The sequence below is a fragment of the Enhydra lutris genome, unplaced genomic scaffold, assembly GCF_002288905.1.
Source record: "Enhydra lutris kenyoni isolate GAN:26980312 unplaced genomic scaffold, ASM228890v2 scaffoldscaffold64, whole genome shotgun sequence".
Classification (NCBI taxonomy): domain Eukaryota; kingdom Metazoa; phylum Chordata; class Mammalia; order Carnivora; family Mustelidae; genus Enhydra; species Enhydra lutris.
Genome location: NW_019154148.1, coordinates 9,732,260 through 9,758,423, shown reverse-complemented (window position 1 = coordinate 9,758,423; position 26,164 = coordinate 9,732,260). Strand labels below are relative to the sequence as shown.

At 41.8% G+C, this 26,164-nt stretch overlaps 1 protein-coding gene across 2 annotated transcripts in view; it reads right to left on the bottom strand.

Moving 5' to 3' along the window:
• Positions 1–262: 262 nt before the first annotated feature.
• The window catches only part of LOC111158927 (immunity-related GTPase family M protein 1-like), a 26,226-nt gene continuing 324 nt past the window's right edge, over positions 263–26,164 (bottom strand). Inside the window, exons 2-5 of one of the 2 annotated variants that reach the window (XM_022521258.1) lie at positions 19,645–19,818; positions 15,207–15,351; positions 11,829–12,058; positions 263–1,709 (exon numbers count right to left, since the gene is read on the bottom strand). In XM_022521258.1, the coding sequence (XP_022376966.1) occupies positions 498–1,709; positions 11,829–12,029 (1,413 nt within the window). In that variant the 5' untranslated portion in view covers positions 12,030–12,058; positions 15,207–15,351; positions 19,645–19,818 and the 3' untranslated portion in view covers positions 263–497. Of the gene's footprint in view, positions 1,710–11,828; positions 12,059–15,206; positions 15,352–19,644; positions 19,848–26,164 lie in introns of those variants that run through there. The other variant, XM_022521259.1, reaches the window with a different exon arrangement.

Here is a 26,164-nt window from a genome sequence, read left to right as displayed (position 1 = left end):
TTCTGGAATTTTTGGACATTCATTTATTGCTGCCATATTCTATTAATCACTCCAGGGAAAGGGTTTAAACACAGGCATGAAAATAGGAGGAAATGTTAGAGGTCATCTTAAAGTGTCTACCACTGACATACCAGGAGGTCAAGATTGTGTGAGTCCACAGAGTGTGAGATGAGAAGTGAAAGAACATGGACATCAGAGAAATGGTGTTAAAGTTAAGTGAGAAATGGATGTCAGAATGAGACTGTATGTCACATTGAGCAGATATTTTCTTCCACCTTTGGATGCAGGCTCATTTAATAAATGACAAAAGTACAACATATTTGGGTATTTCCTGACATGAGTTCAAAATGAGCAAGTCATCTCATATGCCTCAAGGAACTGACAATCAATGAAAGTGAAAGTAATTGAGCTTGACTGAGAATTGAGAAAGGATGTGAGGACAGGACCCCAGATGTCCTGACTTCCCTTCAGAAGGAGGCTGCTGAGACATCACTTCTTCAGATGATGGAGTCTGTCAGGATTTTCTTCAGGATGTCCTTGGTGTCCTTGGCAACTATTTCAAGGAGGCGTCTGTGTTTCCACTTTCTAAGGGAGTTGAAAACAAAACCACCTAACAGTGGGATACATCTCAGAATTAAACATAAGCAAGAGACTACATTACAATTCATGCAAGAAAATGGCCAGTCCCCTCTGCGGACAGTGTTTAGATCTCGAGACTTCATAAGGGCCCTGTACTCCTCTATGGACTTCCCCATACTCTGAGCCACCTGACAGAGAGATTCATCATCTATACCAAAGAACAAGCGGTAGGCCATCAGACTTTGCTCCAGATCATCTGCATTCCAGATACCAAGGGTGTCAAAAGACTTTGAGGCTATTTTCTTCCTGCAAGTAATCACTTTGTCATTAATGGCCTTCTTATAAGTGTGGGACAGATTCTCTAGGGGACCAAAGTACCTGGTGTCAGAAATGTCCCTGTGCAAGGTGCTCCTAAGCTTGGGGAAGTCATGCAATAAGGGGTCAAAGCTAGAGACCAGGAATATGTTGGGTTCACACACTCCCTCTTTTTGGAGATTTTCCTGGATATTCTCCTGAATATTCTTCATGAGTCGTTCCTTCAAGTGGGCACTTGTGCTGATGTCTCTGTCCAGCTTGGTCCAGACGATATAGAACTTCTTTCCCAGGTCCTGGATGATTTTGGCAAGCTTCACGAGACTCATGCTGAACTGTTCTGATGCAATGATGATGAAGAGGTCATACAGACTAAACTGCATCTCCTGCAGATAGTTCTCCAGGCTTTGGGTACCTGCCCCTATTCCGGGTAGGTCCCACAGCACCACGTTGGGAAAGTGGGAGGAAAAGTAGCGAGTGGGAATCTGGGTCGTCCTCACCACCCCAGTGGGAGCTGAGTCCTCCTCCTCCTGCCCAATTCCCCTCAGTGCATTGATGAAGGAGGACATGCCATTGCCAGAGTCCCCAGTCACTGCAATGTTCACTGGGGCACTGGATGCTGTCTTCAGGGTCTCCTTGACCACAGAGACTACCTCCAGCAACTTCCCTCCTCCCAAGGCCTTTTCCATGTTTATGGCAACCTCCTTAGGTAGGACACTCCAGCCTATATTGTACGGTGTATCAGAGGCAGAGGATGCAAGTAATGGGGTGTGAAGAGAGTGGGTGGGCTGTGTCACATCACTGAGCAATGGAGTGACCTGCAGAAATAGGAAAAACAGGGGAGTTAAGAGAGCCCGGCACATAGGGTGGCAGAGGAATCATCATATTTGGTAAACCAAACTGAGGGCATCAGATCCACACCCAACTCCCTGCAAAGGTACTTAGGTGACAAACAGCAAGCCTCTGGAAAAATGTTTGCTAGTTTGTCAAAAATTTAAACATATTCAACCATAGAAAATGAGGAAATCCTACCATTTGTAACATGTATGGACACTGAAAGCATTATGCTAAGTAACATAAATCAGACAGACAAATACTGCATGTTCTAACCGATGTGTGGAATCTAAAATTAAAATAAAATAAGTTCATAGAAAAAGAGAACACACTTGTGGATTCAATTTATCACAGGGCGAGAAGGCGGAATTGGAGGAAGTTTTCAAATGGTACAAGATTTCAGTTATAAGATAAATAAGTACTAGGGATATAGTGTACAACCTGATCACTACAGAGAACAGTCTGTCTAATGACTACCTAATATACAGATACGACTGTATGATTTATAGGAAAGTTGTTAAGGGACTATATCTTGAGTTCTCATCACATGGAGAACTTTTTCTCTTTTTTATTCTTTCTTTTCCTTTTATTGAGATGATAGATGTTAGCTGAACCTACAGTGGTAATTACTTCACAACATATATAGATCATGCTGTATGTCTTAAATTCACACAGTGATGTATGCCAATTCTTTCCCAATAAAACTAATAAAATAATCTAAACAGAGTCACCAAATCACCCAGCAGTTCCATTCCTAGGTGGATACCTAAGAGGGATGAAAACGTACATCTAGGTAAAACCTGCATGCAAATGTTCACAGCGACATTATTACAATAACCCCTCAGGTGGAATTCACACAGTTGTCCACCCACTGTTCAATGGATAAAGAAAAGTGGTCTATCCATACAATAGATCGCTATTGGGCAAGAAAAAAATGAAGTAGTGATACCACCCACAACATTGAAGAACCCCAAAACATTATGCTCTGTGGATGCCGACAGCCCATCGGACCATGAATTCTGTGATTCTATTCATATGAAATGTCCGGAAAAGGCAAATCCTTAGGCACGGAAAATATATTGAGGGTTTCCTAGATTGGAAGGGCAAATGGTAGGAGGGAAAAGAGAGGTAGTCAAGAGGTACAGGATATCTTTTGGATAATGAACACGTTCTAAATCTGATTATGATGGGTGTACAACTTTGTGAATATATTCAAAGCTACTGAAAACTTTAAAGGGATGAATCATAGAATGTGTAAATTATATCCCAACGAAGTTGTTGAAAAGAAAAGCAGGAAAGGTGCTCATTGAGGAGATGTGCACATGTTAGAGGCTCAGAGGAGACCACTGATGAATGCTCTGTAGCTGTGCTACTAGTAGTCAGCTTCTCAGCAGGTTATGGATGGAGGGGTTTGAGCAGAAGAATATTGTGAGGGTTGCTCCGTCAGGACCAGGCAAATATGGGTACTCCTCCACCCAGATTGGGTGAGCAGGATGTCCCACCGGTGATGTCCCCAGGCAGAAGCAAACTTGTGCCAACTCTCCATACTGTTCAATCCTGAGGACCGACACATCCTCAATACATATGTCTTCAAGGTCAAGAGCAATTTAATTGTCTTAACAGCAGTGAAAAGTGCGTTTTCCCCCATTTTCCATATCTTTCACCACTAACTGCATACCTAAAAAATCCCTGTCCCTCAACCACTGCAACATTTAAGTTACACAAGCTTTCCAAATAATATCCTACTGATTTTTAAGTCACTACTTATGTTTGTACTTGATTGTTTATCTTTGCTGTGATTATTGCTATAAGTATTTAAGCTCTCCCATGAGCTTTCTCTTGTAAGCTGAACCCTGCAGTAAGATTGCAAAGCATTTGGGGTGCCTTGGTGGCTCAGTGGGTTAAAGCCTCTGCCTTCGGCTCAGGTCATGATCCCAGCATCCTGGGATGGAGCCCCCATCGGGCTCTCTGTTCAGGGGGGGGCCTGCTTCCTCCTCTCTCTCTCTGCCTTCCTCTCTGCCTACTTGTGATCTCTCTGTCAAATAAATAAATAAAATCATAAAAAAAAAGATTGCAAGCATTTCATATGGCAGAATTGGGAAGGAGAACTGGTTGGGACTACCCACTGGACTCTCCTTCTGGGGGCTACACACACAGTGTTGGCTGATGGGCTTTGACAATCCCACAAGTTATGGCTGCTTGCTGTGGTAATTTCCCTTAAGACATCTACTATCTCTGTGTGCACAAATGCAAATTTTAAAACACTTTCTAATTCAAGACTGACTCTTTGCTGAGGAGTTTTCTTGTACAGCCTCATTAAGGGACTCTCCTGATGATCTTGGAGATGAGACCTCACATCCAAACACTCAGGTTTCTGCTGAAAAGGACTCCAGTCCTGTCTGTAGGACAAATTTCATGTTGAGCTGTAGGAGCTATGGTGCAGCTTGTTACCCACCACACTGGCATTCCTCTCCAATGGTGTGTCCTCCTTGCATGATTGCCCCCCAGAGTTCTGAGTGCTTTCTTCCAATGAGGAAATTGCCAAGAGCCCTGACTGAGTTTTCACACAGACTTGGCCCATGGTAATGTGAATGTTTTCACAGTGAAAACTGAGCTCCAGAGGGGGGACAAGATGGCGGGGAAGTAGGAGGAGGCGCCTTTTCAACCTGTACCCTAAAGTGAGCTGATAACCTACCAAAGAACTCCGATCACCCATGAAATCAGCCTGAGATCAGAATTACACACATCTGGATCTCTACAGGGGCAGAAGACGCCAGTAGGCAAGTAAAGCGGAGTGGGAAAGGTGGACTGATATCGGAAGATAAACAAAAGGGGGAGGGAGCCACCAGAGGTGACAGGTTGGAAAGTAATACCCCTAATATGAGTGAGAATGCCCTGCGTCTGGGGACCAGCATTAACTTGGAGACTGGTTGAAAGCACTCCAAAAGAGCAAAAGATTGTGGTGGGGGAAATTGTGGGAATCCAGGTGGCTAGGGACAGGGGCTTAAGTCCCTGGTCCCAGGACAGCCTCCCCTGGCACTGAGCCAGAGAGAGTGCGGTGGAGAAACAAGGTCTTGGTCCCTGAGCCACCAGCGCGCCTGAGATTGCCTGGGTTCTGGCCCCTGTGAGGGGATGGGAGCCACGTGCGAGCCCTGCTACAGCGCCTGAGATGCGCGCGCCCCTCATCCTCCCCTGAGAGAGGTACAAAGGCCCAGCCAGTGCTCTTTGACACGCGCCATTGTTTCAGAGCCCAAGATGTGCACCCCAAACTCTCCCCTGAGAGAGGTGCACGAAGGCCCAGCCTGGTGCTTTCGGACCTGCGCCCCGTTCTCAGAGCCTGAGACACGCGTGCGACCCACAGCCTCCCTGAAAGAGGTGCGTGCAAGCCTGGCGCTCTTAGACCCAGAAAGACCAGGCACTCCCAGCCCGGGCCAGCGGGAAAATCTCAGTGTGCGATCACGGCTTGGAACCTCTCTGGTGGTCTGGAGCTGCCCAAACAGATGCCGCTGCTTTGGTTTTGGGTACAAGCAGAAGATCCTGCATCCCCAGGGACCGCGACTCAGAACCTGCTCTGCCAGCGGCCAAGGGGGGATTTATATGGGCTCTGCAACACCCACAGAAGAACAGACTGAGGCTTCTCTCTGAGAGGGAGGTCAGGGTGCAGTTTGCTTTCCTCTAAACCTACAAAAACCATCAAAAGCGGTCAACGCGAGAGGAAAAAAAAAAAAGGTGGACAAACATAAAAACCTCCAGAGAACAAAAGCCTGAAAAAACCGGTTTCCTCAGAGCCCACCCCCTTGATGGGGACTGGACGACTTAACTCAGGGAACATCATTGACTGAAAACCCACGTGGCAGGTCCCTCCCCCAGAACACCAACCAGGAAAGAAAAAAAAAAAAACTACAAGAGAACCACCACCAATACTTCATAGGACAACTTTTATTTTTAATTTGTTCCCACTATTCTGGCTCATTTTTTTATATAGATAATTTTTAAACCTATTTACCATCACAGTGAGCTGTCCAGTACATCAAATTAAATAATAACCTTCTAACCTGAAATTTTTGATACATACACCTGTGTTTTTCTTTTGATTTTGATTTTTTAAATTTTTTTCTAAATTTTAGTTTAGTTTAGTCTAGTTTATTCCTTTTTTATTTTTATTTTCTAATATTCATATAGAGTTAAACTTCAAAGTAATCCCCTTTCCCCAATCAATACTACCCCTATAGATAAACCAATTTTTAATCCCCCTTTAGCCTAGGAAAGTTGAGTCCTTTGACAAATATATCAAGATACATCCAGGAAGAATCAAAACAACCTTCCTTGCCCACACTGAGAATTTATAACCACTCTCCCATCTTTTTCTTCCACCAGTGTTTCTGTGTTTTTGTGTTTGTCCTGAGAGTATATAAATCTTACACTTGGGGTTCTTTTCGACAAGGTTCTTCCTTTATTTGCATATATATATATTTTTCTCTTGTTATATACTTTTATCTGTCTTTTTGTTTGTCTGTTTTTGTTTGTATACCTCATAAATCTTACCTCGGGGCCCATTTGGGCTGAACCTTCTCTTTCATCTTCCCTTTCTTTCCTGTCTCTCTCTCTCTCTCTCTTTTTTCTTTTTCTTTTCTTTTTTCTCTCATTTGGGTGGGGAATCCTGATTGCTCAGAAGTGTTCCAGGGTGCACCCAGACTGCACCACGGTCAATACAACCAGCTACATCTGTTCAGTCATCTCTCACCAAAATGACTAGGAGGAGGAATGCCCAACAGAAGAAAAATACAGAAGATGGGCCTTCTGCAACAGAGCTAACGGCTATCAACATAGACAATATGTCGGAAAGAGAATTCAGGCTAACAATTATCCAGGCAATAGCTAGGTTGGAGAAAGCCATGGATGACCAAATGGAATTGATTAGGGCCAAGCTGAAAGCGACCAGACAGGATGTTCACAATGTTAGGGCAGAGCTAAAAGCTACCAGGGCTGAGGTTCACAATGCTCTCAATGAGTTCCAATCTAATCTAAATTCTCTCAAAGCTAGGGTAACTGACCAGAAGATAGAATTAGTGATCTGGAGGACAAACAGATAGAGAGAAAGGATAAGGAGGAAGCCTGGAACAAACAGCTCACAAACCATGAAAACAGAATCAGGGAAATAAATGACGCCATGAAACATTCCAACATCAGAATTATTGGAATCCCTGAAGGGAAGGAGAAAGAAGGAAGTCTAGAAGATAGAGTGGAACAAGTTCTTCATGAAAATTTTCCCAATCTCGCGAATGGAACCAGCGTTCATGTACTAGAGGCTGAACGGTCTCCACCCAAGATTATAGATTCCGGAAAAACATCAAGGCACCTGATAGTCAAATTGAGGAATCATAATTGTAGGTATAATCTCTTGAAAGCCACTAGGACAAAGAGGCTCCTTACTTACAGAGGAAAGCCCATCAGAATAACGTCAGACCTATCCACAGACCTGGCAAGCCAGAAAGGGCTGGCAAGATCTATTCAGGGCACTAAATGAGAAGAACATGCAGCCAAGAATACTTTATCCAGCAAGACTGACATTCAAAATGGATGGAGAGATAAAGAGTTTCCAAGACCAGCAAGGCTTAAAAGACTATGAAACCACCAAGCCGACACTGTAGGAAATATTAAGAGGGGGTTCTATAAAAGAGGAAAAATCCTAAGAAAAGCATTGAACAGAAATATAGAGACAATCTACAGAAAGAAAGACTTCAAAGGTAACACGATGTCAATAAAAACATATCTATCAATAATCACTTTCAATATGAATGGCCTAAATGCGTTCATAAAATGACACAAGGTTGCAGATTGGATAAAATGACAGGACCCATCCATATGTTGTCTACAAGAGACCCATTTTGAACCCAAAGATACACCCAGACTGAAAGTGAAGGGATGGAGAAGCATCTTTCATGCCAATGGGCCTCAAAAGAAAGCGATTCTCATATCAGACAAATTAGATTTTAAACTGAAGACTGCAGTCAGAGATACAGAAGGACACTACATAATTCTTAAAGGGACTATCCACCAAGATGATCTAACAATTGTAAATATCTATGCCCCCAATATGGGAGCAGCCAATTCCATAAGAAAACTGTTAATCAAGATAAAGAGTCATATTGATATGAATACATTAATAGTAGGAGATCTTAACACGCCTCTCTCAGAAATAGACAGATCATTGAAGCAGAAAATCAATAAAGAAACAAGAGCATTGAATGACACATTGGACCAGATGGACCTCATAGATATATACAGAACATTCCACCCTAAAACAAAAGAATACTCATTCTTCTCAAGTGCACATGGAACCTTCTCCAGAATAGACCATATACTGGGTCACAAATCAGGACTCAAACGATACCAAAAGACTGAGATTATTCCCTGCATATTCTCAGATTACAATGCTTTGAAACTGGAGCTCAATCACAAGGAAAAGTTCCGAAGGAACTCAAACACCTGGAAGCTAAAGAGCACCTTGCTTAAGAATGTTTGGATCAACCAGGAGATCAAAGAAGAACTGAAACAATTCATGGAAACCAATGAGAATGAAGACCCTTTGGTCCAAAACCTATGGGATACAGCAAAGGCGGTCCTAAGGGGGAAATACATAGTCATCCAAGCCTTCCTCAAAAAAATTTAAAAATCCAGAACACACCACCTGTCTCTACATCTTAAAGAACTGGAGAATCAACAACAAATCAAACCAACTCCCCCACATAAGAAGGGAAATAATCAAGATTAGAGCTGAGATCAATGAGGTAGAAACCAGAGATACAGTAGAAAGTATCAATGAAACTAGAAGCTGGTTTTTTGAAAGAATCAATAAGATCGATAAACCATTGGCCACACTAATCCAAAAGAAAAGAGAGAAAGCCCAAATTCATAAAATTATGAATGAAAAGGGAGAGATCACAACTAACACCAAAGAAGTAGAAACAATAATCAGAAGTTATTATCAACAGTTATATGCCAATAAACTAAGCAAGCTAGATTAAATAGATGCATTCCTGGAAAACTATAAACTCCCAAAATTGAACCAGGAAGAAATCGACAACCGAAATAGACTGATATCTAGTAACGAGATTGAAGCAGTGATCAAAAACCTCCCAAAAAACAAGAGCCCAGGACCTGATGGAATCCCTGGGGAATTCTACCAAACTTTCAAGGAAGAAATAACATCAATTCTCCTGAAGCTGTTTCAAAAAATTGAAGCAGGGACACCTGGGTGGCTCAGTGGGTTAAAGCCTCTGCCTTTGGCTCAGGTCATGATCCCAGGGTCCTGGGATCGAGTCCTGCATCGGACTGTCTGCTCAGCAGGGAGCCTGCTTCCTCTTCTCTCTCTGCCTGCCTCTCTGCCTACTTGCAATCTCTGTCTGTCAAATAAACAAATAAAATCTTAAAAAAAAAATTGAAGCAGAAGCAAAACTTCCAGACTCTTTCTATGAAGCCAGCATTACCCTGATCCCCAAACCAGGCAAAGACCCTACCAAAAAGGAGAATTTCAGACCAATATCACTGATGAATATGGATGCTAAGATTCTCAACGAGATCCTAGCAAACAGGATCCAACAGCACATTAAAAAGATTATCCACCATGACCAGGTGGGATTCATCCCTGGGCTACAAGGATGGTTCAGTATTTGCAAACCAATCAAGGTGATAGAACAAATCAATAAAAGAAGAGAGAAGAACCACATGGTCCTCTCAATTGATGCAGAAAAAGCATTTGACAAAATCTAGCATCTGTTCCTGATTAAAATGCTTCAAAGTATAGGGATGGAGGGAACATTCCTGAACTTCATCAAATCTATCTATGAAAAACCCACAGCAAATATCATCTTCAATGAGAAAAAGCTTGCAGCCTTCCCATTGAGATCAGGAACACGGCAAGGATGCCCATTCTCACCACTCTTGTTCAACATAGTATTAGAAGTCCTGGCAACAGCAATCAGACAACAAAGAGAAATAAAAGGTATCCAAATTGGCAATGAAGAAGTCAAACTCTCTCTTTTTGCAGATGACATGATTCTTTATATGGAAAACACAAAAGACTCCACCCCCAAATCACTAGAACTCATACAGCATTTCATCAACGTGGCAGGATACAGAGTCAATGTACAGAAATCAGTGGCTTTCTTATACACTAACAATGAAAATACAGAAAGGGAAATTAGAGAATCAATTCCATTTACTATAGCACCAAGAACCATAAGACACCTGGGAATAAACCTAACCAAAGAGGTAAAGGAGCTGTACTCAAGGAACTACAGAACACTCATGAAAGAAATTGAAGAAGACACAGAATGATGGAAGACCATTCCATGCACTTGGATCGGAAGAATAAACATTGTTAAAATGTCTATACTGCCTAGAGCAATCTATACTTTTAATGCCATTCCAATCAAAATTCCACCGGTATTCTTCAAAGAGCTGGAGCAAATAATCCAAAAATTTGTATGGAACTAGAAGAGACCCCGAATCGCTAAGGAAATGTTGAAAAACAAAAACAAAACTGGTGGCATCACGTTACCTGATTTCAAGCTTTACTACAAAGCTGTGATCACCAAGACAGCATGGTACTGGCATAAAAACAGACACATAGACCAGTGGAACAGAGTAGAGAGCCCAGATATGGACCCTCAACACTATGGTCAGTTAATCTTCGACAAAACAGGAAAACATATACAGTGGCAAAAAGACAGTCTCTTCAATAAATGGTGCTGGGAAAACTGGGCAGCTATATGTAGAAGAATGAAACTCAACCATTCTCTTACACCATACACAAAGATAAACTCAAAATGGATAAAAGACCTCAACGTGAGACAGGAGTCCATCAGAATCCTAGAGGAGAACATAGGCAGTAATCTCTTCGATATTAGCCACAGCAACTTCTTTCAAGATCTGTCTCCAAAGGCAAAGGAAACACAAGCGAACATGAACTTTTGGGACTTCATCAAGATCAAAAGCTTCTGCACAGCAAAGGAAACAGTCCAGAAAACAAACAGGCAACCCACAGAATGGGAGAAGATATTTGCAAATGACAGTACAGACAAAAGATTGATATCCAGGATCTATAAAGAACTCCTCAAACTCAACACACACAAAACAGATAATCATATCAAAAAATGGGCAGAAGATATGAACAGACACTTCTCCAATGAAGACATACAAATGGCTATCAGACACATGAAAAAATGTTCATCATCACTAGCCATCAGGGAGATTCAAATTAAAACCACATTGAGATATCACCTTACACCAGTTAGAATGGCCAAAATTAGCAAGACAGGAAACAACATGTGTTGGAGGGGATGTGGAGAAAGGGGAACCCTCTTACACTGTGGGTGGGAATGCAAGTTGGTACAACCTCTTTGGAGAACAGTGTGGAGATTCCTCAAGAAATTAAAAATAGAGCTTCCCTATGACCCTGCTATTGCACTACTGGGTATTTACCCCAAAGATACAGATGTAGTGAAAAGAAGGGCCATCTGTACCTGAATGTTTATAGCAGCAATGGCCACAGTCGCCAAACTGTGGAAAGAACCAAGATGCCCTTCAACGGACGAATGGATATGGAAGATATGGTCCATATGCACTATGGAGTATTATGCCTCCATCAGAAAGGATGAATACCCATCATTTGTAGCAGCATGGATGGGACTGGAGGAAATTATGCTGAGTGAAATAAGTCAAGCAGAGTGAGTCAATTATCATATGGTTTCACTTATTTGTGGAGCATAACAAATAGCATGGAGGACATGGGGAGTTAGGAGAAGGGATTTGGGGGAAATTGGAAGGAGAGGTGAATAATGAGAGACTATGGATTCTGAAAAACAATCTGAAGGGTTTGAAGAGGTGGGGGGGTGGGAGGTTGGGGGAACCAGGTGGTGGGTATTAGAGAGGGCATGGATTGCATGGAGCACTGGGTGTGGTTCAAAAACAATGAATACTGTTATGCTGAAAATAAATAAAAAAATGATTAAAAAAATAATAATAAAATAAAATAAAAGGAAAAAAAAAAGAAAACTGAGCTCCAATGTTCTGTCTTGTGTGGCAGGGAAGCTACCCACCTCACAGGACTTCAGGAAGGGCTTCATGCTAAGATCCAAGTGAAGGCCTGGAGAGGCCTGCCAGCATCCGCTTGGTGAATTCTCTCTCGTCTTAGGACCTCTGAGGAAGGCTTTTCTCTGGTTTTTCTTATTCCCTCCACCTCTTACTGCAGTGTATGAAGATTTTGATCTGTGCGTCTGTGGGGGCAGGATGTTCTGCATGCCTTTTCTTCATTAATCTTCTCTGAGCTCTATTAAACAAGCGATAGTATTATTCCTGGTCACAGATCAAGAAACAGTGTCTCACAGATGAGAAACAAGGCTCAAATTGCATAGCAATGACCCAGGATCCAAGATATAAGTTTACAGTGTCTTTCTGTTTCTCTCTGGACAGGAGAGGAGGACCATCCTAGTAAATGCTGAATCTCCAGCCCCAGGGGCGGAGGGGTGGCTGGATTCTGAGATGCTTCCCCTGGGGATGTGGGTCCAATAATTGCTGTCAATTACCATCTACCTCTCCCTGGATGCACCCTTACTAATTTGGGGGAGAGAATGGAAATTACAGTTCTCTCTCAACTTCCATCCTCACTCCACATTAAACTCACTGATTTCCAAGTGTGAAGAGAAATCCCAAAATGTGTCCCATTTCTCAGAAAATGTTGCAGGGAAACTAACCCCCACTGGGAGTTAGAGATGCCCAGTGAAATGATCAGGAGATGCTGGGAGTTCAGAGAGAGGGAAGCTGATGGATTATGATGTGATCATGATCCCATCTGCTTAGGGACTAGAATCTCCTGAGGCCTGTGCCCACAAAGTTTTCAGGGTCCTCCATCAGGAGAGTTGCAATAGGTCAGCAAAAATGGTGCCTCTTCTTGCAGGGAGTGGAAGTGCCCTGAGCTCGGTGAGGGGGTGGATGACATGGTGGTGGGCAGGCACGCATGGCTAAAGCTGGCTAGAAGTCAGAAAGATGGAGCTCTGGGCTGGCTCAGGCTGAAAGAACATTCTGGAATAAGAAGAGGAGTAGCCCTTGCCCTTGTACTCAAAGCCTTCTTTAAGACCTCTCTTGACTATTATCCTGAATAGCCTCCATTCTTGTTTGTGGGGTACATAGAAGTCCCTGGAGGCTTCAACTGCCATCATGGCTCCAGGGAGACGATCTCTTGGGTGAGTTCCAGGCTCACTGACTTGGTTGTGTGAAGGGCTTTCTGCTGCCCCTCAGCATGCTATGTATTCTGCTTGCCTGTAAATTTGCCCTAGTATGGGATGGAAAAGACTGGAGTCCTTATCAGTGTTCCTGTGGTGCCCACGCAGGCCAGAACATAGGACCTGGGCTACAGCCCTTGATTTCTTTTCCTGGTTTGTCTAAATCCCATCACAACTTCCACATGTACCCACCTCATCTTGACTTCCCAACTGTTAGATCAATCAAAAAATCCCCTGTGTCTTCAAAAGTTCAAAGTCCCAGAAAGCATTCTTTCATCCCCAGTTAGATGATTAGTATCATAAAAATACACATGCAAGTCTTTGCACTTACAGTAAATAATTCCCTAGATTCTAGTGCCCTTAGTCCCCAGCAGGTATGGGACATACTTCTGTTAGATGAATGAAACACAATATACCATTGTATGTCTTCTACTTATTGGTTGATGGATAATTTAACTTTGCTTCCTAAATCTGTCATCTGAAATGTTGAAGCCATTTCTGCCACAGGCCTTCAGAAAGCAAGTAGGGGCTGGGGCAGAGTATGACCATCCCCTCACCACAAGGTGAGTGTGGGAGGTGAGCACAAACCTATATTTTTCCAGACCATTTCTATGACTATGTCTGACCATGGACTTTTCACATGTCTTCTCAGCTGAGCCCCTGTTCTGGACCTGATTGAAGGGGGGTGATTGAGGTTACGAAGCACCAGCCACAGCTCTCCTATTCCCCACTATCTGCTCATCTGGTCTCTGCCCTGTACCTGGTACTAGACAACCCCACACATGGGACCCTCTCGGTATCCTTTTAGGCAGTACTGTGCCCATGTGTCTCCAGCATTGCAGGATGGGACAAGGGTAACTCCATGACAAGCTGTAAGTTATTCCAGGTGCGGTCAGTGCATATGTGTCTGCAGGACACTGAGGCTCAGATTACTGACCCAGAAGCCATCATAGACAAGTCCAGGTGCAAGTGCCTCCCCCGACTTCCTTCTTGTAGATCCTACTCATGCTAAACCTCTGATCTTCCCTCTTGAAAGAGAGTTTGAGGGTCTCTGAGTAAAGAGACTCTGAGTAAAGTCCTTTATGGAGGGAGCCCAGGTAGCAGATTCAACTAGAGAGGGCAGGGGTGCTTGCAAAAGAACCAGACCCTGGGAGCAGATCTTTCAGCCTTCTGAATGAGATCAGCAGTGAGAGATGCATTTCACGTAAGAACTAAGTACACACTTAACACACATTCATGCACACATATGCATAGACCTGAAGAAAGAGTTTACCAACAGTCTGTCTACCCTTTATTTTAACCTACTGGATTCTATTGCACTGGATAATGCCCAGGATTGAAATTTTATTTTGAACTCTTGTTATAATGCACCAGATAGATTTCATGACCTAAGAAGCAGAAAGGAAAACACTCATTAGTGGACTTCCAATGCAGGGTCCTATATAGTTCATACCATGCCCAATGATCACCAAACTAGAAATCTAAGGCATCAAGGCCTTTTGTAGTTTGAACCTAACATGGGACAAGCCCGTATTTCCCCCATTTTATCATCATAGGGAAAGGATGAGGGAAAAAAATCAACATATTGATTTATTCTAGGAAAGTATAATAAACATCTGCATCATCAGTGGGCAGGAAGCACAGAAGGTCCTGGTCTGCGAAGAGTATTTCAATAGTCCACCTCACTGAGGTGAAGGATGGAGCTGGTGTCCACCAAGGGGGATAGTTTCTCCAATGCAGATACACATGTGCACTGTTATACATTGTCTAAGGCCTGTTAGACCCCTTGTCCCTGAAACCCCACCCCCACTCCCTAATCCACAGGAGGTCAAGGCAGTGTTCCAGATAGACTCTCCCAACTCCAGGCTACCCCCTGAAATTGTCATTGTCTTACATACTACTTAGACCCTAAGATAATATGAATGAAATCTTCCTGTCCTTTTCCAACCCCAGTGCTGTGAACATGGAGTTGATAACCCCATTACCTCCACACTGGAGGGCTGGATAGGTTGCTGCAGCCAAAGCGTTTGGGTGCTCTTTTTCCCTCAAGAATATCAGAGAGGGTCCCCATGGTGACTACTCACTGAAATGGGTAACCCAGTCCCCAAGCTCTTCTCTCTGGTGTCAGACTCTATCTTTCATGTCACAGTAGGAGGGTTACTAGCCAAGTTGGGTTGTAGGAGCCCTCTCACTTACCTGCTCCGGGAAGCATTGTGTGACTACTATCAAGAAGGATCAGTGGTCTTCCTAGAAGTTACCCCTCCCTGGGGAAGAGTCCAGCCCTGAAGCAGAGACCATTCCCTCTGAAACCATCCAAAACATGTTCAACGCCCAGGATGCTCTGTAAGGAAAGAAGAGAACTGTATTGGGTTGGGGTGTCCTAGGAAGAGCCTGGAGAGGAAAGAAAAGGAGTTAGGAAGGTGAAAGTGCAGGGTTTTCTGTTCTGGTGCCTAACCTGCTCAGAGCTGTGTAATTTCTGGATAATCATCGTGGCAGGATCTCAGCCCAAGTGCAGGGAAATCAGGGATGGCTGCTTTCAGTTTCTATTCCTGGAAATCACACCAGTTCTCAAAAAGGGGGAGAACCAGTTTCACTTTCTCCATTCTGGAGTGTAGGACTCCTACAGCATTAACCTGAGGCATGTAAGGATTATTTGAGCACCTTCAGCAGAGAAACCCAGGGAAGGGTAGGGGTGCTCTGTGACCAGCCCCACAGGGTCACTGCCTATGTTCTCCTCTAGGATTTTGATCGATTCCTGTCTCACATTGAGGTCTTTCATCCATTTTGAATTTATCTTTGTGTATAAGAGAATGGTCAAGTTTCATTCTTCTACATGAAGCTGTTCAATTTTCCCAGCACCACTTATTGAAGAGACTGTCTTTTTTCCATTGGATATTTTTTTCCTGATTTATCAAAGATTAGTTGACCATAGAGTTAAGGGTCCATTTCTGGGTTCTCTATTCTGTGCCACTGTTCTATGTGTCTGTTTCTATGCCAATACCAAGCTGTCTTGATCACAGCTTTGTAATACAGCTTGAAGTCAGGCAACATGATGTACCCAGCTTTTTAACATTCCCTTAGGAATTCGGGGTCTTTTCTGGTTCCATACAAATTTTAGGATTAATCCAGCTCCTTGAAAAATGATGGCATTTTTTATATGGTATAGGGATGGCATTGAAAGTGTAGATTGCTCTGCGCAGGACAGACATTTTAACAATGTTTATTCTTCCAATTCATGAGCATGGAATATTTTTCCATCTTTTCGTGTAAATTAAAGAAGACACAAAAAGATTTTAGCCATTCTGACAGATGGTAATACCTCATTGTAGTTTTGATTTGGATTTCCCCTTCCATCCCTTCACTTTAGATCAGCAAGTGCCTTTAAGTCTAAAATGAGTCTCTTGGGGTGCCTAAGTGGCTCAGTCAGTTAACCAGTTGCCTTAGGCTCAGGTCATGATCTCAGGGTCCTGAGATTGAGCCCCATATTGGGCTCTCTGCTCAGTGGGGACTCTGCTTCTCTCTCTTGCTGCTGCTCCCCCAGCTTGTGCTCTCTCACTTGTGCTCCCTTTCTCTCTCAAAGAAAGAAAGAAAGAAGGAAAATCTTTATAAAAATAATAGAATAAACTGAGATTCTTATAGGTATCAAATACATTTTTTAATCCATTCTGATACCCAAAGTCTTTTTTCTTTATTTCTTTTCAGGATAAGAATTCATTGTTTTTGCACCACACCGAATGCTCCATGCAATATGTGCCCTCCTTAATACCCACCACTTGGCTCCCCCAACCTCCCAATCCCTGCCCCTTCAAAACCCTCAGGTTGTTTTTCAGAGTCCATAGTCTCTCATGGTTCTCCTCCCCTTCCAATTTCCCTCAACTCCCATCTCCTCTCCATCTCCCTATGTCCTCCATGTTATTTGTTATGCTCCACAAATAAGTGAAACCATATGATAATTGACTCTCTCTGCTTGACTTATTTCACTCAGCATAATCTCTTCCAGTCCCGTCCATGTTGCTACAAAAATTGGGTATTCATCCTTTCTGATGGAGGCATAATACTCCATAATGTATATGGACCACATCTTCCTTATCCATTCGTCTGTTGAAGGGCATCTCGGTTCTTTCCACAGTTTGGCGACCGTGGTCATTGCTGCTATAAACATTGGGGTACAGATGGCCCTTCTTTTCACTACATCTGTATCTTTGGGGTAAATACCCAGTAGTGCAATTGCAGGGTCATAGGGTAGCTCTATTTTTAATTTCTTAAGGAATCTCCACACTGTTCTCCAAAGTGGCTGCACCAACTTCCATTCCCACCAACAGTGTAAGAGGGTTCCCCTTTCTCTGCATCCTCTCCAACACACGTTGTTTCCTGTCTTGCTAATTTTGGCCATTCTAACTGGTGTAAGGTGGTATCTCAATGTAGTTTTAATTTGAATCTCCCTGATGGCTAGTGATGATGAACATTTTTTCATGTGTCTGATAGCCATTTGTATGTCTTCATTGGAGAAGTGTCTGTTCGTATCTTCTGCCCATTTTTTGATATGATTATCTGTTTTGTGTGTGTTGAGTTTGAGGAGTTCTTTATAGATCCTGGATATCAATCTTTTGTCTGTACTGTCATTTGCAAATATCTTCTCCCATTCTGTGGGTTGCCTGTTAGTTTTCTGGACTGTTTCCTTTGCTGTGTAGAAGCTTTTGATCTTGATGAAGTCCCAAAAGTTCATGTTCGCTTGTGTTTCCTTTGCCTTTGGAGACAGATCTTGAAAGAAGTTGCTGTGGCTGATATTGAAGAGGTTACTGCCTATGTTCTCCTCTAGGATTCTGATGGATTTCTGTCTCATGTTGAGGTCTTTCACCCATTTCGAGTTTACTTTTGTGTACAGTGTAAGAGAATGGTCGAGTTTCATTCTTCTACAAATAGCTGTCTAATTTTCCCAGCACCATTTATTGAAGAGACTCTCTCTTTTCCACTGTATATTTTTTCCTGCTTTGACGAAGATTATTTGACCATAGAGTTGAGGGTCCATATCTGGGCTCTCTACTCTGTTCCACTGGTCTATGTGTCTGTTTTTATGCCAGTACCATGCTGTCTTGGCAATCACAGATTTGTAGTAAAGCTTGAAATCAGGTAACGTGATGCCCCCAGTTTTATTTTTGTTTTTCAACATTTCCTTAGCAATTCAGGGTCTCTTCTGATTCCATACAAATTTTAGGATTATTTGCTCCAGCTCTTTGAAAAATACTGGTGGAATTTGATCGTAATGGCATTAAAAGTATAGATTGCTCTAGGCAGTATAGACATATGAACAATGTTTATTCTTCTGATCCAAGTGCATGGAATGGTCTTCCATCTTTTTGTGTCTTCTTCAATTTCTTTCATGGGTGTTCTGTAGTTCCTCAAGTACAGCTCCTTTACCTCTTCGGTTAGGTTTATTCCCAGGTACCTTATAGTTCTTGGTGCTATAGTAAATTGAATCGATTCTCTCATTTCCCTTTCTGTATTTTCATTGTTAGTGTATAAGAAAGCCACTGATTTCTGTACATTGACTTGGTATCCTGCCACGTTACTGAGTAGCTGTAAAAGTTCTTTTGATTGGAGTGTGTAGTCCATTAACATTCAAAGTAATTATTGATAGATATGTATTTAGTACCATTTTATAACTGTTTTGTCATTAGTTCTGGTGTTTTTCTCTCCTTTCTTGCTTTTGTCAGTTTTTGTCTCTCCGTTGCACTGAAAACTCTTTGGTCTGGAGACACCTGAGTGACTTAGTCAGTTAAGTCCCACTCTTGATTTCAGCTCTGATCATGATCTTAGGGTCATGAGATTGAGCCCTGGCTGGACTCTGCACTAAACATTGAGCCTGCTTGAGATTTCTTCTCTCCCCACCACCCCTGCTCCTCCCCACCACTTGCATGTGCACACACTGTCTCTCTTTCAAAATAAAATGAATTTTTTTAAGAAAAAAATTATAAAAACCACTTTGGTCTGTCCACATAGTGTCGGGGCAGGGGGTGTGTGCTTGTCTTCTCCGGGTAGGGCCTCCGTCCTGGGACTGAGGCTAGCTGATTGAGAAGGTCAGTCTCACCAGAGTGCAGAGGGGTAGGGCTTGGTGTAAGCAAGTTAGGCTGACAATATCGGCCTTGTGGTGCTTCCAGCAGTTGGAGCTGAGGTGGGTGGGAGGGAAATGATGCAAGGAAGGGGGAATTGTGAATTGTTTCAGGAGAGGCATCTGTGTGAACACTTCAAGGTCATGCTCCAAGAAAAGTAAACAATCTCTCCCTTGTGTGCCCCAAGCATTCTTCAGATCCCTGTTTCCAAGCTGTCTGACCTGGGTTGTTTGCCTGGCTTCTTTCCAGAAGCAGCACAGCCAAGCCTGCTGTGCTAAAGCCAAGCCTGCTGTGCTGTTTAAAACTGCAGGCTTTAAGCCAAGAATTGCAAGAATTCATAATATATAGCCCCTCTTGTTTTCCAAGTCAATGGCTGTGGGATAATATTCTCCTGCTGTGTTCCCCCATGTGCTTCTCTACCTCTCTCTCTCTCTCTCACACTTTCTCTACATCCATGCCCTCCCCTCCCTTCTGCAGCACCCAACATCCCTTTCTCCCTTAAACCATGAGTCCACACTTCCTACCTTCTCCAATGGGGCCTCTTCTCTCCCTTTAGTTGTGGAGTTTGTTCTGTCCGTCTTCAGGTCAATTCCTGGGATATTCAGGATGGCTTGACAGTTATATCATTGGGTTCATGGGACGAGGGGAGCCTTGGGTCCTCCTGCTCACTGCATGCTTCCTCTCCCCAAGCCAGTATCCTTAATAAGTGTAGATGCAAATTTTTTCAACAAAATATTAGCAAACAAAATTCAACATCATATGAAAAGAATTATACATCAGGGTCAGTGGGATTTATTTTATTTGTGTCCCAGGGGATGCAAGCTTAATTTCACATGAGCAAATCAATGTATATAATATACCACACAAATGGAATAAAGGATAAAAATTCGATGGTCAACTCAGTTCAAACAAACAAACAAAAACAACAAAATTAAATGTCTTTTCATAAATAAATGTTCAGCAAATTGTGCATAATAAAAGCCATATAGGCAGGTCCCCAGCTAACATCATACTCAAAAGTGAAAGGAAGAAATCTTTTCCTCTAAGATCAGGAAAAAGACAAGGATGCCTTGCCACACTATTCTATGCAAAATAGTCCTGGAAGTTCTGGTCATAACAATCAGGAAAAAAAAGATATAAAAGTCATCCACACCACAAAGGAAGAGGAAAACCCAAAGATTTCACCAAAATCTTGTTCTAAGTAATGAGCAAAGTTAACAACATTTCAAGATACGAAATGAGTATACAAAAATCTGTTGCATTTCTGTACACTAAAAATCAACAAGCTGAGAGACCAATTAAGAAAACAATTAGAATTACACAGAATGAGGGATGTCTGAGTGGTTGAGTTGGTTAAGCATTTGCCTGCAGCTCAGGCCATGATCACAGGGTCCTGGGATTGAGTTCTGCACTGGGTTTCTTGCTCAGCAGGGAGCCTGCTTCTCCCACTGCCTGCCATTCCCGCTGCTTGTACTCACTCTCTCTCTGGCAAATAAATAAATAAAATCTTTAAAAAAAAAAAGAATTACAACAGCATCAAAAAATAAAATAAAATTCCATCCATAGGGAATGGATACAGAAGATGTGATTTTATATATGTATATACAAAACATACAGTTTATATGTATATGGAAAACATAAAATATGTATATATAAGGTAAATACTACTCAGCCATTAAAAAAGAATGAGATATTGCTGGGGACACCTGGGTGGCTTAGTTGGTTAAGCATCTGCCTTCAGCTGAGGTCATTATCCCAGGGTCCTGGGATCGAGTCCTGCATCGGGCTCCTTGATCAGCTGGGAGTTGCTTCTCCCTCTCCCACCGCCCCGCCTCATTTGTGTTCTCTTTCTTTCTCTGACAAATAAGTTAAATTAAATTTAATTTAAATTTAAAAAAAGAGTAAGATCTTGCCATTTGCAACAACAACATGAATAGACCTAGAGAATAAAATGCTAAGTGAAATAAGTCAGAGTAAGACCTATACCATATGACTTGACTTATACATTGTAACTGTGCCTCAGAACAATGTATTACTTAAAATATAACCCATGGGAAATTCTACTAGTTACCAAGCATGTTTAGTATAGCCTCAAGAAAAACACATACTTCCAACAGGCCTCTGGGGGAGAGGACGATATACTACGGCCTTGAAGCCGAGCAGAACACTGCCTGCTTCATTTTCCCCTTATCTCCCCTTTCCCCCAACTGAGAGCACCTGTGGCTAATTACGTAAGTCCTTTGAATGTGCTTGCTCAACCATAAACTTTATACTGCTTGACCAAACATATTTTGCCTTCCTTCTTGTTTATCTACAAGACATATGACTAATGTTTAGCCTTCCTCCACTCTTCTGTTAATTACTGTCCATATCTAATAAAAACAGAACTGAAAAGTTGTTCGGGGCAACGGTCTTTTCTACTGTTGTCCCCTGCTCCCTTTCTCTTACAGCTGACTTGTTTGTGCCTCATCCTTCTCCTGTGTGCCATTGGGAAGCAACAATACATGGAATTTAAGAAACAAAAGAAACAAAGAAAAAAGTAGAAAAAGAGAGATAGAGGGAGATACCCTGAAACACAGAACACAAACTGGTGGTTCCCAGAGGGAAGGAGATATCCCAGATATCTGATCTATATCTATCTATATCTATATCTGTATCTATAACTTGTGGTTTAATCTATCTATATATCTATCTATAATATATCTATCTATCTATATATAACTTGTGGTTTAATCGTGGTATGTGTGTGTGTGCATACACATATATATTTAATAGTGATATATATACCTATATATGTATAATGTAATATTATTCAGTTATGAAAAAAATCCTTCTACTTGCAACAACATAGGTGTACCTTGCAGGCTTTAGCTAAATGAAATAATTCAGAGACTGACAAATACCATATGATACCATATGATCTCACCATTTGTGGAATCTAAAAAGCAAAACAAAACAAAAAACCCTAAAACAATGAGATCCTGGCTAAAGAGAACAGAAAATGTTCTCTGGGAGGTAAACTTTCTGAGTCTTTGGATTTCCAATTAATGCCTTTATTTAGAGCTCACTGTCAATAAATAGCTTAACTGAGTATAGGATTCTGGATACAACATCATTTCATCTTAGAACTCTGAAGATCTATGTCCTTCCAGCATGCCATGTTGCCAGTAAAAAGCCCAGTGCCAATTCCATTCGCATTCCTTGGATGGTCACCTGGTTGACTCCATGGAAAATCATAGGAACTCTTCATCTCTGGGGACTATGTCAGAAATGTCACCATGGCCTGATGACCTAGAGCACCTCCATCAACACTCAGCATTCAGAAGGCTCCTTAAATGACAGCTGATGTGAAAAGGCATGGAGATGCACATTACCAAGTGGGAGAAACCAATCTGGAAAGGCTACATACTGCACGATTCCAACTGTGTAACATTCTGGAAAAGGCAAAACTACAGATTCAGTAAAAAGATCAGTGGTTTCCAAGGGTTCAGGGGAGGGAGGGACAAGCCAGTGGAGTACAGAGGCCACTTAGAGCAGTGAAGCCACTCTGTGTGATGTGGTAATGGTGGGTTAATGGCAGATAAATTATACTTTTGTCAAATCCCATAGAATACACAGCACCAAGAGGAACCCAATGTAAACTATGGACTATGGATGTGGAGGGAGAAAGTTGGGTCAGTTTGGGTTCATGAACTGTAGGATGGTGTGGTTGTTGACAGTGGGGAGGCTGTACTTATGTGAGGGTAGGGGTACATGGGAACCCTCTGTACCTTCTGCTCAATTTTGCTATTTACCCAAAACTGCTCTAAAATACAGTTTAATGAAAAAGATGATGGCTGTTGACATTGTTCTTCAGCTTTGACATTGTCCTTTGTCACTTTTCCTAAGTGTAATATGTGTTCAGCAGTTAGCTACAGTAGGATATATATGATATCTCGTACGTACATACACACAGAATAAAGCAAGATATAAAGGAATGCCAGGGTGGCTCAGTCAGGAGTCAGACTATTGCTTTCGGCTTAAGTCAAGATCTCAGGGTCCTGAGATGGAACCCAATATTGGGCTCCCTGCTCATCAGGGAGTCTGCTTAAGGATCCTTTCCCTCTTCCTTACCCCTCCCCTGATTGCAGGCACTCTTTCTCGGTCTAAAATAAGTAAATAACTCTTTCAAAAAAATATCATGCAACATAAAAAAAAGATCTAAATATAAATACCTGTGAACTCAACTTCCAAAATTAAGAACAGGAATGTTTCTTATATAAGTGAATATTCCTACACAATTAATCCATATCCTGTCTCTCCATATCTCTTCTCAGACATACAGCACCTTCAAATGTTAAGTTTATCATTTTTTGCTTCCTTCCGTTTTTACCACTATCTGTAGTTCCTCAGAAAATTAGTTGTCCTTGGTGGGTGTCTTAGAAAAATATAATTATTTTGTGTGTCATCTTCTGCAAGCTGCTTTTCATTTACAATCGTTTTTATCACATGTGTTTTCCATTTTGCAAAGATAGAACATAGTATCTATTTTCTGTCAGTGGGCACTTTGGATTGGGGTTCTTTACAGTTGTTTCTTTTTATTCAACACAGTTCTGATACAAACATGTTACACATGTTTCTTGGACACCTGGGTAGAGCCTTCTCCAGAAATAGGAGAGGAATTGGTGGGTCAGAACATTCGAATGCTTACACATTGCACAAAAGGAAGAGAATGCATTGCTTAACAAAGCAGCATTAAATTTCCCATCATTCAGGTCTTTTCTGTACGTAGGTATTTTCTGTATGTCTGTCACTGCTGGAGAGTTGAGAAGGACCTGCGTGCCCTTATACTCAAATGCAGAGTACACTTAAAAGTTGGTGCCTGTAACCACCATTCCTGTCTTCAGGAGGTTACATGGTGTCAGACCACATCTGCCTCTGAAGCAGCTTCCTGAATCAGGTCCTTTAAGCTCTGCAGGATCTGCAGGCTCAAGCTCCTGGGTCTTCTCTGAATGATTTAAGTTAAATTAATTGTATTTCTAGATCACATCCAAATAAATTAAAATCATGAAACATTAATTACTAAACAAACATGTCTCTAATTTTGGCTCCATTATTATTGAGAAACTAAAGATAAATGTAAGTACTGTTGGTAAACCTTTTTGGTGTATGTGAAGATCGTAGTATTAAAAAAGCATAGATTTCTAGAAAAAAAATGTGTATTTATAAACTTTCCATCTCAAGAACAGAAGACTCGTCTAACACACAGATAAGTGCTTACTAGTTTATTTTCACTAGAAATTAAAGCTTCTAAGTGTTCAGACCTCTAATGTGTGTGGTAAAGCTACTAAAAATTAAAAAAGGAAACATCTCTGAAAGAAAGAAAACTAGGTTATGTGCTTTTGGTTAAAAAAAAGTGTATATGGACTGGAGAAACACTTTTTTTGAGGCAAAAGAAAGTTGTAGAAATACTATAAAAATGAACCTTTAGAAAGGAATTTATTCATGGTTGGGACTGACAGACATTGCAATGAATATGTTCTCATAGAAAAGTAAACTGGTGCAAAAATAGAATTTGGATTCCTATCTGTTAAAAGGACAAAGATTTGATGGTTATTTTAAACATCTGATCTATTTTTGGGTGTAGTTTGAGAATGTTACCCTTCCGTTTTAAGTGATCTTCCTAGAAAACAAAGATCCCGTGTTTTATGTTGCATTTCCATGGGTATATGTATTCTAGAAATTATGTAAAATTCCTGGGAATTTGATACATCTTAGTATAATGTTATTGTTTGTAATTATTCTCTTACTTTCTGAAATTGCAGTCATCAAAACTGAGGCTTGCACTAAAAGGACTGAAACAGAGTACCAGAAAACTGCCCCCAGCTGACTCTCATATGCAAAGGCAGGCAACAAAAGAATCTATAAAGAACGTGACACATGTGGACAATGTCCATTCTGCCTCTCTGCAAAAATGTCTCCTCGTTGTGAGATTTTTGCCATTCTAATGCCAGGGTAACATGGCAACCCTCTGCTTCCAAACCAGAGAAATATAACACGGGTAACCAATGGTTGTAAGTTGAATGAACAATCAGGGATTTATGGAACACAAGACAGCAGCTGATTCTTCCTGACTCACTAGCAAACACATTTTTTGTTGTTTTTTTATTTCTTCACCCATTATATATATTTAAGATGACTCAAACTACGGATACATATTGGAGGGAAGACTTCTAAAAAATTGTGGAAGTTTACCAGCAATGTTTGACTTTTCAGGCCCATTATCCTGGAAAAATTATTTTTGCCCTCAGAGGACTCACATCACCTCCTTTGAGAGACATTTGAACACCCACAGCTGGTCTTTATTCAGCTGTCACCTGTCCTGAGTCATCAATGTGTTCTTCTTACTGTACGTGTGTTTTCCAGTTTGGTTGAAGTTTGCCCTGCTGCAAAGCAGATGCCCTCACAGTGGGAAAGGAACTGTCAATGATTTCTTTCTTTTACTCTTCCTCTCTTCCTTTAAAAACATTTCCCTTCCTACAGCTCAATGGACCCCCTTTCTGTTTGCTAGATAAGATGTTGCCTAATTCATGAATTATATAATAAAGCTAATCATCCTTTAAATTTTGTTTATTTGAGGGGCGCCTGGGTGGCTCAGTGGGCTAAACCCTCTGCCTTCGACTCAGGTCATGATCCCAGGATCCTGGAATTGAGCCCCGTATCAGGCTCTCTGCTTGGCAGGAAGTCTGCTCCCCCACCCCCCTGCTTGCCTCTCTGCCTACTTGTGATCTCTGCCTGTCAAGTAAATAAATGAAATCTCTAAAAAAAATTATTTATTTGAATTGTGTCATTAATAGATAATACATGCATTGTCTCCCCCACAGAAAGGTAGTTAGGTATGAAATGGGGAGATGGGGAATAGGAAGTGTCTGATCAGGAACCTCTTGGGGAAAAGCCCCATCCACTGACACCCCAGACATTCACATGATCCTTCTGCAGTTCACAGGAATAAAGTTTGTCCTCCAACCTCCCTCTGAAAATGTCCCAAATAGTTAAATGCTCTAA